The sequence below is a fragment of the Dicentrarchus labrax genome, unplaced genomic scaffold (genome assembly GCF_905237075.1).
Source record: "Dicentrarchus labrax unplaced genomic scaffold, dlabrax2021, whole genome shotgun sequence".
In the NCBI taxonomy this organism is placed as follows: Eukaryota; Metazoa; Chordata; class Actinopteri; family Moronidae; genus Dicentrarchus; species Dicentrarchus labrax.
Window position 1 is genome coordinate 16,836,596 of NW_026136702.1, and position 18,184 is coordinate 16,854,779.

General features: G+C 40.1%; 1 protein-coding gene across 2 annotated transcripts in view; it reads right to left on the minus strand.

Moving 5' to 3' along the window:
* srbd1 (S1 RNA binding domain 1) overlaps window positions 1-18,184 on the minus strand; it is a 49,785-nt gene that overhangs the window by 12,982 nt on the left and 18,619 nt on the right. For both annotated transcript variants that reach the window (XM_051376181.1, XM_051376190.1), the window contains exons 15-16: window positions 12,064-12,155; window positions 8,415-8,497 (exon numbers count right to left, since the gene is read on the minus strand). In XM_051376181.1, coding sequence (XP_051232141.1) covers window positions 8,415-8,497; window positions 12,064-12,155 — 175 coding nt within the window. The remainder of the gene's footprint in view (window positions 1-8,414; window positions 8,498-12,063; window positions 12,156-18,184) is intronic.

Sequence of the window (18,184 nt, forward strand, 5' to 3'; positions counted from 1 at the left end):
TGTGGTACTTTTAAATTATCTGAAAACTTCTTAACAATTCCTCATGACTGGATGTTGTTTTTTAAAATAACATCTTTGTAAATTATTTAATTAATCTTAATTGTTGTTTTTAAAGAGATTAAGTTAAATTATTATTTTTTTTGTCCTGTAAGCAAGAACTTCCTTTAAAAGTGTTTAATGGATTAGTGTAATTTCTGCAACAAAATAGTTAGTTTAGGATGATATGACATGTTAATGACAATAAACACAGAAGTAGTACTGGAGAGACAGCACAGCACCCCTGGTGACTCCACATGTGAACCACAGTCTGATTCTTAGTGTGAACACTGAGGCACTACAGCCAGAGGCATTTTGAAGACAATAAAAATAACTTTCCAAACAATAAGAAGTTCCCATAAAACTAGGACTGAAAGTTTTATAGTTTCCGGTGATATAGAAAGGGGAGAGACAGAGAGAGTCAGAGAAGAGAAAAAGGAAATCACCTGTAATGTCACACCGGAGAATGTTTTCACACGAGAAAGGTGGAGGTGTGTGTGAGAGAGTTTTAACCTGCAGTAAAACCCCAATGAATGTGATCTCACATTCTTATTGAAACCTTATAGAGGTGGGAGCAGCAGGAGAGGATCTAAGGAATTGTAAGTGCTAACTTAGAGGTGCATGTGCAGCTCAGTACATAACGGTGTTCAATTAGGGATGAGAAAAACTGAACTGAAACTGTAACTTAATTTTAATAAGTATTCATTTCATTTTAGTTCAAACATAAAAACATATTCAACATTTTTAATACTGACCCTGGCAACGCTTGAGTTTTAACAACTAGTTGGTTACAAATTCCCACCCCTTTGCTCAACTGTGGATATACTCTTTAATGAACTGTAAGAGTGTGTATTTATGTCTGTATGTACAGTATATACAGCTTTAAACGTATTAGTTTTCTGCAAAGCATACCGTCATTTTCATCCAATGTGCTCCGTTGTACTCTACTATAAACAAGTGTTGCTTGCTTGTGTTACTTGCTAATGATTCTATAATGATTTGGTAAAAGACAAGTTCAGAATTCCCTTTTGTGGCATACTGTACCACCATTCATTTTCCAAAAACAAAACATACAGTTAGGCAACTAACCAACCAACCGCATGTTTTAAATATAATTTGTTACCTTTGACTCTTGCTAGCATAACATTAGCTCTCTGGCTCGTAGCTGAGCCAAAGCGCTCTATGAACAGAGGGAACTAGAAACAACTCCCCCAGTCTTGTCTTCCTCATCCTATTCACTGGAGTAATGAATAACATTTCCATTGCATTAAAACCTTATGGGATGGTAATGATTCTCCCAGCTATTAGGAAGGACCTCAGGTGTTACCAAGGAAATGGAGTTATGGCATGTAAAAAAACTTTAGGTTTTTATTGAAAAAAGCATTAAAAGCTCCTAATGCGCAGCAGACACCTTATCGGGATTATGTCCCTTCTACATAGACGCTACAAACTTCAGCTACAGTATGTATTATAAAAGCGTGTGTGGTGAAAAATCTGACAAATCAAATCTGAATTTAAATTTATGCTCAGCCAGCCGCAACCAGAAGCTGAGGCTTGGCTTGGGAACCGGAGGGTCGCCGGTTCAAGTCCCACAGACCACAAAATATGGAGTGTGGACTGGTAGCTGGAGAGGTGCCAGTTTCACCTCCTGTGCACTGCCGAGGTGCCCTTGAGCAAGGCAACCTAACCCCAAAACCTGCTCATGGGGCGCCGGTAACGTTGCAGCCACATCGCCCCATCACTCCACCATCTCTCTCCCCTTTGCATGTCCACAAGTGCATGAAGTGTGCATTTCAGCCTGTGTGTGTATAACAAAAGAGTGCAAAGAAAATTTCCCTAGTCTTCTTCTTCTTCTTCTTCTTCTTCTTCTTCTTCTTCTTCTTCTTCTTCTTCTTCTTCTTCTTCTTCTTCTTCTTCTTCTTCTTCTTCTTCTTCTTCTTCTTCTTCTTCTTCTTCTTCTTCTTCTTCTTCTTCTTCTTCTTCTTCTTCTTCTTCTTCTTCTCATCATCAGGTGTGAAAAACTACATGCATTGATTATTGTACATAAAAAGATGTACACTGTACAGAAGCCCAAAGCCCTGTGATATGGCTTAGTAATAAAAGCTATAACAGTCATAGGCCACGTTTAGACTGCAGACCAAAAAAAAAAAACACTTGTACCTGCAGTATGAACGTAGCCATAAACAGCCATGTACTGTACCTGTACTCCATTTTCTTAAATTATAGCCACCTCTCTGATGTTTTTTTTTCTATCTTTGTGGTTTACTGACTCTAAATTGTATGCATAGTATCTAAATTAGGACTGCAAGGTGGTGTGGGAGCACAGAAATAAAGAGATTGAGAAGGTCACAATGACAATGATGGACTTTAAACAGATTTCCAGACAAACACTTTTATTCAAAGACACATGCTATCCTAATGGGCTGATCTTAACAAACTCTAATTCCATCCACCCCATAGATACACTACCATCCATTTTTAAAACCACCTCCAGTCCTCCTTTGCTCGGTCCCAACGCCCATACCCCTAAACCTCAAAATCATCCAGAGCCAATGGACTGGATCCCTATGTGTGAAGGTCATGTTTGGATTGGCGGGAAACCAGCTGAAGCCAGCCAACCAATGCGCAAGAACAAAGTGCTTCTGTCTGCACCTCGAGTACTTAAATGCAGCTGAGTTACCACATGTCAATCAGAGAGATAGGGAAAAAGAGTGGTGAGAAAATTCAGAACAGGAGAGGAAACTAAAACAAGCTTTTTGTGAGTTATTTCACTAAGAAACTGAAAAACATGAATATCCTTTTCTCAGGTTACAGAAACACACATACAGAATTCCATTGTAAAATGAAGCAAATATATACACCGGTAATCTGAATCCACAAATTATAAGTACAGAGAACCCGAAAGACAGAGAGGAAAAAGGGAGGCGAGTCAGCTACTGAGAGTTGAGGTGTTGACTGACAATGATGGCAGAGGTCTTTAGACTGACAGCAGAATGAAATACCGTTCATGAATGATGCCACTAAGAGCTTGGCAACTGGAACCAATCTGGAGCCAGAATGGCTGCATGTACCCAGAGCCCAAGAGCAGTAAATGATGTGAGGATAACTGTAAGATGATTACTAATGTATGATCAAATGGCACTAGGCTCTTTATTGCATTCAGCCTGGGAGAAAGTTATTCTCCTGTCTTGCTGGCGGCCAATAAGACTGCTCACCCATGATTTAACAAGCAATGAGGTTTATGTAAATCAATGTTTGATCAGTCTGTTGTATTTTTAAGACACATTCAATCTTAAGTTTAAAGGCATGTGAATCCGAATATGGTAGTTTTCTTTGCCAAACATTGAACACATTCCGTTCATTCCGTTTTGTACTGCTTGGCTTCATCCTTACTGTATACACCCATCAGCCACAACATTACATTCTTGTGTTTGAAAACTTCTAAAATGTTTGTGACTCCTAAAAATTATTAAAAATTAGAAGCATGTATTTGAAATGTACTCTCTCAAAATGGGTTATCCCTTGTGCATGTGTGTGTGACAATGCTGTTAAACTGCTATTTTACATCTTTCGCTCTCTGATAGTCAGTGGACTATGTACAAACTAACAAGATGCCTGAGATTATCTGAAGGTCATGTACTACTTGACTGACAGCTTCTATAAGGCCTCAGACACCTCAATCCGGAACATACTGTATACTATTCCAAACACGTCGCCTCATCATATAGTCTGTTTATACGTGTGTGTGTGTGTGTGTGTGTGAGAGAGAGCACATGTTTTTGATACCTACTGGGGACCTTTTCTTGTATAAACACTGACCTTATCAGGAAAACGCAAAGCGTAATTTCTGAGGTCTTGATTAGGGTTGGGGGTAAGGTGTGAATTGATGTCAGGCTAAGGTTAGGGTTAGCTATGAATGGGTTATGGTTATGGTTATGTTAAGGGGTTTGGTTGGGCTGGGTTATCCACAAAGAATTAAGTTTATGGAATGTCCTAACAAGGATAGCTGCACAAACGTCTGTGTGTGTGTGTGTGTGTGTGTGAATACGTGCATAACTAAATGCTAGTCGTAAATCAACAGCTGAAAGTGATATGACAGCAAGGAGATGGTTTTATGTTTTTCCAACACCTTTCATGAATGCCTATTGGCTATTTCTCAACTTCCTGCAAAACAATCTTGCACGCACGCACGCACGCACGCACGCACGCACGCACGCACGCACGCACTCAATTACTTGAGCAGGGTTTTTTTTTTATTTTTTACTTATATATATAAACTAGACTAAACAAACAAAAACAAAAACCCATTTTTACATCCTTTTGTTGGTACTTCTCAGTTACATCTTCTCAAGTTTTGGATTTATTGTTCTACCATTCTGGTTATAATCTGACTGATCATATTTTACACTTAAATGTAGTTTTCCGTTTGTGTGTTTCGCCCTTCAACCACTGGTTTAATTACCTTCCATATAAGCACAAGGTAACCCTGGTATTAGATAGTACCTATTAAAAAGGTTTACTTACCGGTACTTAAAAACTTTACCACCTAAACACAAACATCCTCACTCAGTCTAAATGGTATAGTGCTAGAATAAGTAGCCTGACATGACAACAGCCAGTAAATGTTTTATAAATTGTTGAATAAGTAGAGAATTGGCATCAGCCTGTTTAAATCCATTATACAAGTAAAGATACAAGCTTTGATTCATCTTCCAACCTCACTCAACACACAAACACACAGACACATGCTGTGACAGACCTAAGGGAAATAACTAAAATAGTAGCAGATAACGTTTGGCAGCTTCTGCCACTGATTGCCTCTGCATTTTTAGGCGTGGGAAAAAAAATGCTCTTTAAGAGTCGGTCAATCACTGTCAAACCTTGATTTCTCATTCTCCTTCCTTCTCTCAGCTCTGTCTGCTCCTGTCTCCCCTGTAGGCACTACCATTCAAGAGTGAAAGATAGCATGCTCAAGTGCACACATCCACATTTGCACGGATGTACACACACACCCAACGCACTCGGCATCGGCACAGCAGCCTTGGTGTGAAAAGTGACATCATTTACATTAGCTGTAGGTGAAAATCTCAAATTCAGTCAACTGAATTTTAAGTGAAACACGCCTGAAGGTGCAGTTTTTCTTTTGACTTGGCTGGCTCTAAAGAAACGCCACTTTGTTGTTAGAAAAGCCTACTAACGTACTTGTAGATATACAGAAATAACATTTTTAATTAAATTAGTTTTTAAAAAATTCCACATGGTACCTAAATAGCCAATTTCCCTTCTCGTAAGGACCATTATTGACACTTGATTGCCCTTGATGCACACCGGTAAACACAGGAGAAGAAAAGGAAAAATCAAAAATCATGAATATTAAATAAAAAATAATAAGGCATAGATCCCTATTTTAAAAGGATGACTTATCACAAATAAACAGTCGCAGCGAAAAAATGCCACAGATACCGAGATGTTCTTCTGGTTGATATACTGCTATTACTCTTTTTTATTTAACCCTCAAATACTGATTTTATTACCTGTCTCAACTGATCCATGACTCTAAAAACCATCATGGTGGCTGCAGCTTCCTTTCCAACCTCAGCCCTATTCAGAGCAGATTATCTGGTTCCAACAGCTGACATTGTGACAACAGGAAACAATCACAAAGTTCAGATTCTAAAGTCCCTTTAGCTACATCCGATGCTATTTTCTACAATGCTTACAGTGTATGTCCACAATACATGTTCTACCATTTGAAAGAGAGAAGAAAATATTGCATGAAAAGAAGAAAAAAGAGAAAAATTCTAGCAAAAAGATTGAGAGTGAGAAAAGGAGATCAGTTGAAAGAGGTGAGGGGAAGAGTGACAGTTCCTTTAATATCCGGCTTGCGGGCAATGTTTTCTTACACAGCAGTGTGTGTCTATGTGTGTATTTTCCAGTAGCAGTTAGTCTCACAGCCCTGGGAATTACCCAGCTGTCAACAGACCATAGCAACATAAAGACCTGATTGACAGATGAAGGAGCTGCCCAAAGGCCACGCCCATTAAGTGTCTAATTATCAAGGACACAAGACTCTTGAAATGTTTGTCTGTGTTATTATCTAAAATCTATAAAAGTATCAGTAGCCTTTTAAACGTATTCTACCTTGGATAACCACAAAAAATACTAATAGCATTGGCTCTCCATTCAAACAGATGTGAATCTGGCAAACTCAGTATCCAGAAAAACCTGTCAGCCAGTGCTGCTGTAGTGAAAACAATGTTCCCACACCAATAGTTACGTCCAATCTGATTTTAATGGGCCTCACTTTTTTAGCCCTCAGCTCATTTCCTCCTTTCTCTCAGAGCTGTCACTCACTGAGTCAGCAGAGGGAGAGAGAAAGAGAGAGCATGCTGTGCCAGCTGTCTAGAGTTACATCTACCCTTATGCCTTTTGGGTCTAATGGCAATAAACTTTCAGAAAGCTCAAAATGCCATGAATTACACAAAAGAACTTGCTAGAAAACAGAGAAGTATGCATGAGTGCACTTTTGACTCATTCTACCGCATACATATTCACATATTCAGTAATACAAATGTTCACAAACAGACACGTTAAGGTGTGTATGTACATGTGTGTCTGTGTGTGTCTGCCTGAGCTAACACGCAGGTCAAAGTGATGTCCCATCTCATATCTGTCAGCACCCAGAGTTTATTTACCTGGTTATATTATCATTTGTTGACCTAGTCACATGATCTGAGAGCGGGAGGTGCAGAACCCCAGGCACCCCAGAGAGCCCAGTCAGGATGTGATGAGAGACACGGGCCTGTGACCTAACACACTCAGTCACAAATGCATAGCACAAGCACTTGCACAATATGACCTCTTCCTTTCTCTTTTAAAATCTCAATTTTTCCACTCAAATCTCCCAGTCATTTCCTTTCCTTTGACTTTTGTCACCCTCTGGTGTCCTTTTTTTAACCCCCTGCTTCTCTGTCTTTTCCATCTCATTTAGAGCAATGGTCAAATGGGATTTTGTCTTTGCACCCTTGGATTCTTTTGCTTGTTAACACTGAAATTAACTGGAGATTAAAAACCATTTTAATATTTGATTAATTGTTCATTGCTACTTATCAAACAAAAAAGCCAAACCAGCTTCTGAAATGTGAGGATTTGCTGCTTTTCTCTGTTTTAGATGATTATGGATTAAAAAGTGTGAAAAAAATCCCAGTTCGATCAAACTGGGCATTTTAATGTTGTCTGACTCTTTACAGTAACTACATGAAAGATCAATAGAACAATCAGCCATAAAATGATAATTTGCTGGAGCTCTACACGCAGTCTTACATTGACTGAACTCAACATAAACCTTTGTTAGATCTATCATCTGGATGCTGTGACCAATACATTACACACTGCTGGACACACATATAGCTGCTAGTGTACTTATTCTTCTTGCATTTGCAATCTTCAATCAGGTTTCTTTTGTTCCCCTTTCCATCTACTCATACCCCTTTCCCCCACAACCTACCATATATGGAGAACAATACTGCATTAATGGTGTAAATAGAAGACATGCTGACCTAATGCCTCCCTTCCCCGACTCACACACACACGCACTTGCAATGAACAAAATCAACGATGAGCTAACTTTTGTTTTATCTGCACACACACACACACACACACACACACACACACACACACACACACACACACACACACACACACACACACACACACACACACACACACACACACACGAAAAAACAAATGTCTAAACATACGTCATGCCTGATCTCCATTAATCGAATTAGCTGTCACCCTTAGCATCATCTGTTGACACAGGCCTCAGCCAAGTTTATCTACTTCCCTGTTAGGCTCTCTTCTCTCAACCAAGTTTGTCCTGCACATCTTCAGTCCCTCACTCACATTTCCTTTATGCCTCAAATCCCAATTTCTGCTTTCTATGTTTTGTCTGAAAAACAAAAGCCACACCTAAACTCTGCATGAAAATAATCAAATTAAAAGCAAAGCAGACTGTACTGTGTTGTATGTTGGTTCATGTAACATAATTATGCTAATTTTGGTCAGGACTCTCATCATACTGGTTAAATAAATGAGAGGCTAAAGACAAACATTAACAATATACATGCTGCCTCTTTGCACATTTGCTGCTTGTGGCATGTAAGTTACTACAGTAAGCAGTGTAATAACAATACACGTGTGTACAATCATGGTTTATTGCTAATGTGCGCATGTGCTTTTACACCATCCTCACACACACACTCTCATCTACTCGGCTCTTTGCTTCAGTCTAACTCATAGCAGATGTCTCACTGCCCAGGCAAAGAAGCCCCCCCCAAAAGGAGCATCCCAACAGAGAAAAACAAAAACACACTTACCTGGTATGTTCCAATGCCTATGTGTTTAGGATCAATCTTCACAAGCTCAGCCATTGGATCCTGGACACGTCTTCCAATGGACACTGTCCACACAAACACACACACACACACACACACACACACACACACACACACACACACACAAAGGGAACACACAAAGGGAACACACATTTGATTTTATGTCTCATGAGATTGTATGGTTTGTGTTTTTCATGAACTTGCTATCTGAATCACAGTTATTGAATATGCAAATCCATATTATTTATAATTACTGAATATGCAAATTGTCTACATATTACAGTGCTGGCCTGAGGGCGGGCCAAACCTAATTGTCATTCCTCCACCCCCAATAATAATAATTAAAGCTGGCTTTCAAATGGAGTCTTTGCACCTGTCATTTAGCTTCCTGATAGATGCTGGAGCCATGAACCTTTAAAACCACTAATTTAACCAGACCCATGCACAATGGCACACACAGCCAAATGTAGCACACAAATAAACACACAAAGTCTGTATCGACCAAAGTAGGGTTGCTTTTAACGATGGAGTCTGTAAGGCTTCAGCCTGCTGCTGCATGAAGCCAAATGTCTTTTCCATGAATATGCTGGCAGGGCCCAGTGACAAGGAGAAAAATTACAAACAACCTTACTCACATACACACCATAATACATGACATCATCCCCCGACACACACACACACATAGGCACACAGAGAGAGAGAGAATAACACAACCAAATAACTGCTCACATTCATGTCCCTAAAAAAGACAAAGGACGTGGCAGTTCTGGGTTAACACCTTACATCAGAGATCTCAAACTGCCGGCCCGCGGGTCATTTCTAGCCCTCCATCCCCGTCCCTCTGGCCTGCAACATGATGTCAAAAATATAACATAATCCGGCCTGCAGGATTTTTATTTTTTCTTACTATTTTTTCCAGTTGTTTTTATATCAAATAAACTACCCCTTCATATGCATTTATAATAAAAACATTTAAAATTTCTAATTTTAATTCATTTTAAATATTGTTTTAAAATTATTAAATTAATTTAAATTTAAAATTTATTTTGTTTGACACAAAATAATGGCAAAGTTCAAAGGTGCCTACAAAGCAGTTGATAAGAATAGGGCAGGTTTTGGGCCATCATTTATTTGCTATGAACAATGAAGAAAAAATATAAAATGATGATATAAAAATGTATAGAAACTGGTTTTTTTTTTCTTAAGTATGATGTCAGTAATGGAAATATTTTCAGAATACTGCGGTTTTGTGTAGTAATTAAATGTTGAAGTGGCACCTTCTATGAGCTAACAATACCAGCAGTGACGCGTAGCCATCTTGTTTTGCAACCAATGGCTTACATTGTTGTCTTTGTTAATCTTGTTATTTTTAACACACAAATGTAGTAAACACCTCAAGTCCTACAGTATATTTGAGAAAATAACAAATGCATTTCAATTATTTTAATATAGAGTATATTATTCTATTTAGTCCTAAGTTATCTAATTTGCGTGTCCAGTTAAATTTAGGAGGGTCCATTGGCACAAACTGGATATAATATTCAGTTTTCATCTACAAAAATAAATATAACAATAAAAATAAGAATAGTTGTGTTTTTGTCAACATAGAATAAGCCGTTTTTATCTCCAGAGGGAGTGGGTATTCTTTCATGTAAGCCGCCATGTTAAACCACCATGTTTCTACATTAGCCTTGAGCTGACAAACCACACACTGGCTGTAGATAGGGCCTGTCAGCGTTTCGTAGCCACTGTAGTTTCTCCTACATGCTTGGAAGGCTGAGCTATATTCAAATGGATTGCAATCTGCAACTTCACTGCTAGATGCCACTAAATCCAACAGAGATTCACCAAAATGTTATACGCATCAGCATGACATGTGTCAGACTTAGATCTTTTACGCAGAACGGACAGACAAAGAGAAAGAGAAGGATGGGATGTAATGGAGGGAGTATGTCTGGAATCAATGGCTCTCCTCTCTCTCCGCTGGTTGCGGTGGGAGGCTGCTGCCTGAGATAATATTTAGACAGGGATGGAGTTTCAACCCTGGCCTTGCTCAGTGCACCACCACAACTCCCCAATACTTTTTCAATCTATTCTGTCTCTGACTCTCCCCCCCCCCTTCTATAAGAGGAGTCCAGCATTACTCTCCAGCACTTATAGAAAGTGTATAGGCAAAATACAGTAATACAAAAATGAGAGGCAATAAAGAAAGAAACAAGAGAGGGATGCGCCATTCAGACAGGCGCATCGCTGAGAAGTGGAAGAATGTGACGTGCAGAATTCTGGCCAGACAGGAGGACGGCTGAGATGTAGCTGCACTGATATTGTTGCAGATCACACGGAGAAAATACTGCAACACGCAATCACTGAGTGACAATGGTCCAGGAAAACTGATCTGTACTCCTGATTATTTTTTTCCTTTGTGGTTACTCTGAACTAATCTTTCTTGAATCGAATAGGAGAGGAAAGGAGCACAGACCACAAAAACAGTCCTCCTGGAGTATAGTTGAAATATTGCCTATCTCCACTAGGTGTCCCTAGATCTGCCAACAATAGATGAGACAGATGGAAGGTGCCTATAACTCACAGTTCCCTACATACTGTGTTACATGGCCATTTGTTTAGACAGAGGCAGAAACACACATAGCCCCCAAAGGTAAAAACAGCCAGACACAAACACTCTGTCGCCACATCCGACCATAGTGTCTTGGCTCAGTGCCACTCTTTTTATACCCATCTAAAGTCAAACCCTGTAGATTTCTCATGGCTTTCATTAGGGGTATAAATATGGCTCTCAGTGGCTCGCCGTGCTGCTGACCATAGGAAACTAGTAAGGAATAATCCAGCCTTGCTTGATTTATGGCTTTTATAGAGGAAGTCTGCTGGAAACATTTATTCTCCAAAACTCTATGCAATTTACTTTTATTCTGCTATGTTTTCAATGATAGTATGTGGAGTGTAAGAGGGAGTCAGAGAAAGAAGGAGAGAGGCAAATGAAAGCAAGAGAGACATAAGAGAACCTAATAACAATGCCAGAAATTCACTGACAATGTGACAGTACTATATGGGGCTGGTAATAGGGTGGTACTTAATAATCTGTGAGACTATTTTCTGACAGAAATTTAGATGACTGCTCACATGAAACACTAAATTGTGATCTGTTAGTGTAAAAACAGAAAATTAAGTGAGAGTTTAACTACTTTTGCATTGTGTTCCCCAGTATTATCATCATTTGTGTTACATAGACCAACCATACAATAATATAGTAGTATAACAATGGCCTATATTATGTGTACTCTTTCTTTCTGTGTCCCTTACAAAAAAAGGGATAATATGTACAACTGAAAATCATTCAAGACAAATAGGTGTCTATTGTAATACAAGAGAAATTCACAAAAATGTTGACACAGTTACTGAATTTACTAAACTGTACTTTATCATTGTTAATTCATTATCGCTAGTTGTACAAAACAATCAATTCAGACAGATCACCTTAGGCTCTGGGAAACTGTGATGGGCAGTCTAACCAACTATCAAAATAATAGTTTGTTGCAGCCCTATACACAGTGTCTTTCACAACACCACTGTAACTTTGCCATTAAATGCATGGTGAATAATAATAATGGCGAACCTGCACTCCTAAGGTTGGGGTCCAAGTCTGGCATCTCTTTGACCGCCTCAGGACTCACACTGTAGATGGAGGCCCCGGCCTCATTGGTTATACTGGGGAAAGAAAGAGAAGGGTCAAAGAAAGAAAGAAAGACAAGAAGGGGCAAAGGGGGAGATGATGGAAAATATATAAAGGAAGAGGAATTAGGAGGCTGCTTGGTCAGTGGAGAAGGGAAGAGAGAAAGGAAAAAACATAGCGAGCTGTTATCATTGCTTGAAAGACATAATTGTATGGCTATTAAGGAAAATCACCACTGCTTTGCACCTTACATAATGCAGCTGACAGCTTCTCAAACTGGTTCCTCATTTGACTCTGGTTGACCCATTGTAGTCAAAGCTTGACCATCATTACCATCATTATAGCATCATCACTAGTAGCCCTGCCTTAACATTAACAGCACAATTACAGTCTTTCAAATGCTTTAAGGAATTTGTATTCGACTCACAGCAGGTGAAAAGAACCACATGCATCCTGATTGCATTTAAGAGCCACTGACTAGACTTTAAGTATGGCACACACTTTACTCATTGAAACGACTGACACTTCAATAAAAGACTGTATGACATTGTGTTTGTGTGTCTGTGTGTCTGTTTGATAAAGTTCAGGACATTGAGTCAGCAGTACACACCCAATTTATATGACACTACTGCCATCTAGAGGTCATGGGGGTATACTGCTATGTGTCAGTATTTACAGAACATAACTGTTATGGGTGAGATTGAGAATTAGACGTACAATTCTTGCTCAGATGATGTGCTTTTACTCATTCTTGTTTAGACCTGAAGACAAAAAAGGCCAATAACATTCCACTTTTCACAGGAGCGAAGAGAATGCAGTGTGTCTCTAGTTTTCAAAATAAACAGGTGGAATATTTAGGTGAAAAGAAAAATTTCACAAACAGTTTTACCTAATCGTCACTGGTTTTCTCAGCTGGCTTTCATTTCTTCAACTGGTGAATCTGGGTGTTAGAGTTACACTGTTATACCATTCAGTCCTAATTGTATTGCTTAGTTTCATATATATGTTAGTGCTCTACAATTTACTTATTTGGATATTATGTTAAAAACACTATTTAAATTAAAACTTAGAACTGATGTTCTTTTGGAAAAAGGTTGGAAATATGGGTTGGACGATACGGCCACGATTTATGTTTTCAATGTATTTATTTTTTCCTCACAAACAAACTACAAAAGACACCATATCTTAGGTAATGTGAGATGTCACTGCATCCCTAATGTCTTATATTGGGGCCCCTTCTTCTCATGTGATATTTCGGGGAAATTAGTCTACACCTTCTGTGACTTAAGGAAATTGGGAGCTTGTTTCACAGGGCCCTTAGCAGCTGCATATCCCTACATAATAACATCTGTAGTTCTAAAACTCGACTTTCAATCAATGACTTCTTTAAAAAGAGATAAAAAAAGAAAAGAAAAGAATAAGTATTACCAGATGTTACTGACGAATTGCACAAGATTCTTATGATGACTACAATAACAAAAACACCCGTATTCTTACAGATGGGTGACAATTCCTAGGGTACATAGGGTTGATGTTTTGTTTTAGATCTTAAAAAATCTTCATAATCAACTGATCCTGCATGGCAACAAATTATAGTATTTCCCATGTTAATATATTCAGTCTAAAGTAGGCCGCTTATCACCCATCACCACATAGACAGGATGGTGATACAACAAAGCCACTGATACCCGTGTTAATGCTACAGACATACAACTGAAGCCGTCATGTTTAGTCCTTCTATTCTCTCGGGTGGGTGGAGAGAGAGAGAGAAAGGGAGCACTGGAGGAAGAAAGGGGGGGCTTTTTTCCTCAGGGCTGACCAATATGACGAGGGGGTCAGCATCCCAGCACCGTCCACAACTCTGAACGAGGTCTTATGTGGTCCAAGCTCACACACAGACAGACACAGACACACAGACACACAGACAGACACACACACTCCCAGAGGCCTGGACCTTGCCACAACAACCTTGCCAAAATACAAGTATCTTGTTAATGAGGAATGGCAGAGGCCTTCTGATGAGAATCACATTTAAATTAACTTGTCCTCCCTCCCTCTTTTTCCCCCATCCTCTCTATTCATCCCTTCCTTTGCCTCACTGTTCTTTTTGTCAGCTCCCTATCCATCGTGCTGACAGCTGACATATCGCTATGGTGACACTACTAACGAGCACTGGCACATGACCTTCAAGGAGGTCAAAGCAGAGCTGATCATTAACCACACACACTGCCTCACGCACACAAAGAGACACACACAATAATTTCTGCTGAGTAAGACACAGCATATAAACTAATACAAATGTCATTCAAGAATATCTACTCTACCTAAAAATCGTGCAGCTCCCTATCTTCAAACACAGTATGAAGATAGATAGGCTTTCTATTATGTCAAACGGAAAGAAAACACAGAACTCACATCTTTAAACTCCAACCCCATGCTCATTCAGAGACAGTGGGACAATGGAGTAAAACGGTGGCAGCGCCTTAAGTTGCCTTTGTTTGAGACAGAGAGACAAAATCACAAAAGAGAGTAAGGCAGACAAAAGTAAAAATGAGTGAAAAGATATAATTAAGAACACAGAAAAATAGACACAAGCGGATATGGAGGGAAAAGAAAGGGAGGCCACCAGCCCCTATCATGTCCAACTTAATTAAGGCTGCCGCTGGGGCAGCTGGGTAACAGCACTGTCATAGATACAGCTCTGAGCCCTCATTGCCATAGCGTCCATGGCTGTCGCCATAGTGAGGGCATCATCCTGGCAGCCAGCAGAAGGTTGTCTGCTCTCCAGCTCTCTGGCCTAAGTGGGTGGATGGTCGAAGCATGGACACACATGCGCGCACGCACACACTCAGAGACATAAAGTCGAAGGTCGCCTCTTGTTGTAAAGCGATGACTTGGTGGCCCTGTAGGGTTATCATTTATTCGCACTCTCAATTGTATACACACACACATAAATAGAGGTCTGCCTTTACCCCTGTCCCATCCTGGGGCAAAGTCACAAACTGGCGCCCCTATCTGTTCCCCTACTGGTTGTCTTCGAGACACACCCTTGGGCCTGACACACAAAAACACACACATAATGACTGGCCCCCTGCTGCCCCTCAAGAAACCAACATTGAAAGAGATGGATACACACTTTGATACCTCATTATAGCCTTCTGGCTCACACAGCCCTAATCTAAATTAAAAACAGCTCATCAGATCAGTCAGAAACAAAGAGGGGCAATAATATCACCAACTAATCTGATACACAGGACAAAAAGTTGGAGGGAGGGGGCAAGGGGAAAAAGAGGGAAAGCGAGTGAGCAGAAATAGAATTCGTGAAAAGAAGATTTTAAGGCTAAATGCAATGAAAAAATACCTATATTTTAATATGTCAATGGCACTACAGTCAAATATTAAAATTATTATAAATTAAAATAATTCATAGGTACGTCGAAAAAGAATGCAAGATTGATGTTTGGTCTGAAGAAATTGTTGCTTATCTCAAAGCATTCTAGGCCCATGGACACACACAATATGTGAATATGTGGCCTGAGAAGATTCTTTCAAAGGGGTCGAAAACCATAAGCTCGTCATGTAGGTCGGAAGCACCTCCATCAAAATTAAGTGACTTTGTAGATGTTAAAAAACAAGGGTTGATTCTAGTGCACTTTTTGTTAAAAGCTAAAGGTTTTGGCGCACCATATACTAAGGTTGAGTCCTTATCACAGTGGCCCAGGGCCCTTTGTTGCATGTCATCCCCTCTCCTGTCTCTCCCAGCTATTTGTTAAAGAAATTAATAAAGCTAAAAACATCTCCGGAGTATTTTTTATTTTTTTTTCTCCTGTAGATCATATATCCCCAAATACAGCTCCAAGTCACAGTTCAGCATGAAAGTTGCTGATATTCAAAAATAAGCAAATCCCATATTGCAGGCATATTGCATATTTTGTTTTAAAATGAAAAAGCTATGTATTATTAATATACATCTATACTGTAAGACAATGTTTAACCTTCCCTCATTTATCTGATAACTAAAGATTTTAAAGCAAAGCCAAAAACAGGCTGAGTTACAGGAGTGATTAAATCAAACGACATATACCATACCAGAGTAACTTGTGGTACCGTGCCATGAAGGCATCTAGGAGCTCAGTGGGACGACTAGCCTAGATTAAACAGACAGACACCTATATTGTGTCAAACTACAATGGCTCAATCTGTCACTTTCTTTGTCGACAAATCAGTTTGTGTTCAGGATACTTGATTTGGCCTCATTTTACTGCCTTAGTAGGAGCTGTGATGTCACATTGTACCAGCCCGAAACATAAACATGCGCACGCACACATAAGTTTCTCTGTCCCGGCTGCTCAAACAGCTTGGGTCCATTGTTCAGTCAGCTGCAAAGCTTGACCTCAGGGAGACAAATTGAGGGACGTACCATCTTTCTGTCTCACACAGACAGACATACGCACACGCACACGTCGGGTCTGAAGACGATGACATTTTTCACAGAGAAAAGCGTCCAAATGGCAGGTGTCAGGGGCCGTCAGTCTCTAGCGAGGCGCTAGAAGGCAGGCAGGCACACACACACACACACACACACATAAACTCCAACTGCCAGTGTGAGGCACGTCTGAAAAGAGCAAAGCCTCACAGACACTCATGTCAATCTGGTAGCAGCAAAGGCCTGCACTTGTGTCACGCACAAACGCATACACACCAACACGCACACACCCCAATTCACATATACACACATGGCATGTCACACAGACTCATCACACATGTTTGTCACACGCAGGACCATCGCAGGGAACACTGGCACCCCTAGGGGAGGATGGCATGGAGGGCGGGTGGAAGGAGGGGATGAAGAAGAGACAGAAGCTGACCACCAGTGAGGCATGGTGGGAAGAGAGAGGATGCTATGGGTGATATGGATGAGGCTGGCAGATATTCACTGTCCACCACCTGTGAATGCTGAAGGTCCTCAGCCACCACTTCCCAACCCATGACAAGGTACACACACAAGCACGAATATACCGTAAAACAAAGGTGCAATACAACAAATCGTGGGTCTAAGGTTTGAGGGTGTTTTATGTTGTAGATTGTAAAGCTCCTTGAGGAATACTTATAATTTGTGATTTTGGACTATATAAATATAACTGACTTGGCTTAACTATTTAATTTTAATTATCTGTCTCAAAGGACCTTATGCTAGTTATAAACCAACCTGTATATCGCCTATAGTTCCTTTAGGGTTGGAGGGAAGGAAGGATCAAATGCAGGAATGAAGCAACAAAAAAGGGAAACTAATAAAAAAGAAAAAGTAATGATGGAAAGAACAGAAGGACACAGATGTTACAACCATTACATGCCCTTCAGAGTGAACATTGACTCTTTGGTAGGCAAGAGTGAGGAAGGAGAAGCACATACTAGAGATGGGCAAAGGAACCAATGTTACAGTTTCCTCGGGGCAATAAACTTGAAGCAGAAGTGCATTTCACAGCTCTCATCCTTTTCTATCTACCTCCTTCTCTGTCGGAAATTTGAATCACTCTCATTCTTCACATCTCATCCTGTGTTCTTTTAGTTTCTACTCAACATTAATGAGTTGACTAAAGGACAGCTCTGAGTGTGCCCACAGTAAACAACTGAGGTCATCTGTAACATAAGCATCTTGTTCAAATAAGAATTACTGCCATTACAATTTTCCTTTCCTAAATGGATATATACAGTTAACAATCTCCAAAATGTTGCTGCTTTCCTCTACCTGACTTGTACTAAGTTGCAGACATAACCTTTTAATGTACCCACAGGTTCATTTTCCTCTTCTGAAATGAGGATACACCCAACAGCCAGGCTGAGGCCTTTCCATGCCTCTAAATCCACCTGTCTCCCTGCTCCTCCTTCCTCTTCTTCTTCAGTGAGTGCCTAGATCTCACTCAGTCATCGCTGGTCCTGCCACTGTATGTTCATCACTCACTTAGCCTGGCCCTGGGAGCATGCCTGGACACAGGACATGACAGGGGATACACACTCCCACACCCGCACACAGTCATAAATACAGTCTCCACCACTGTCCTCC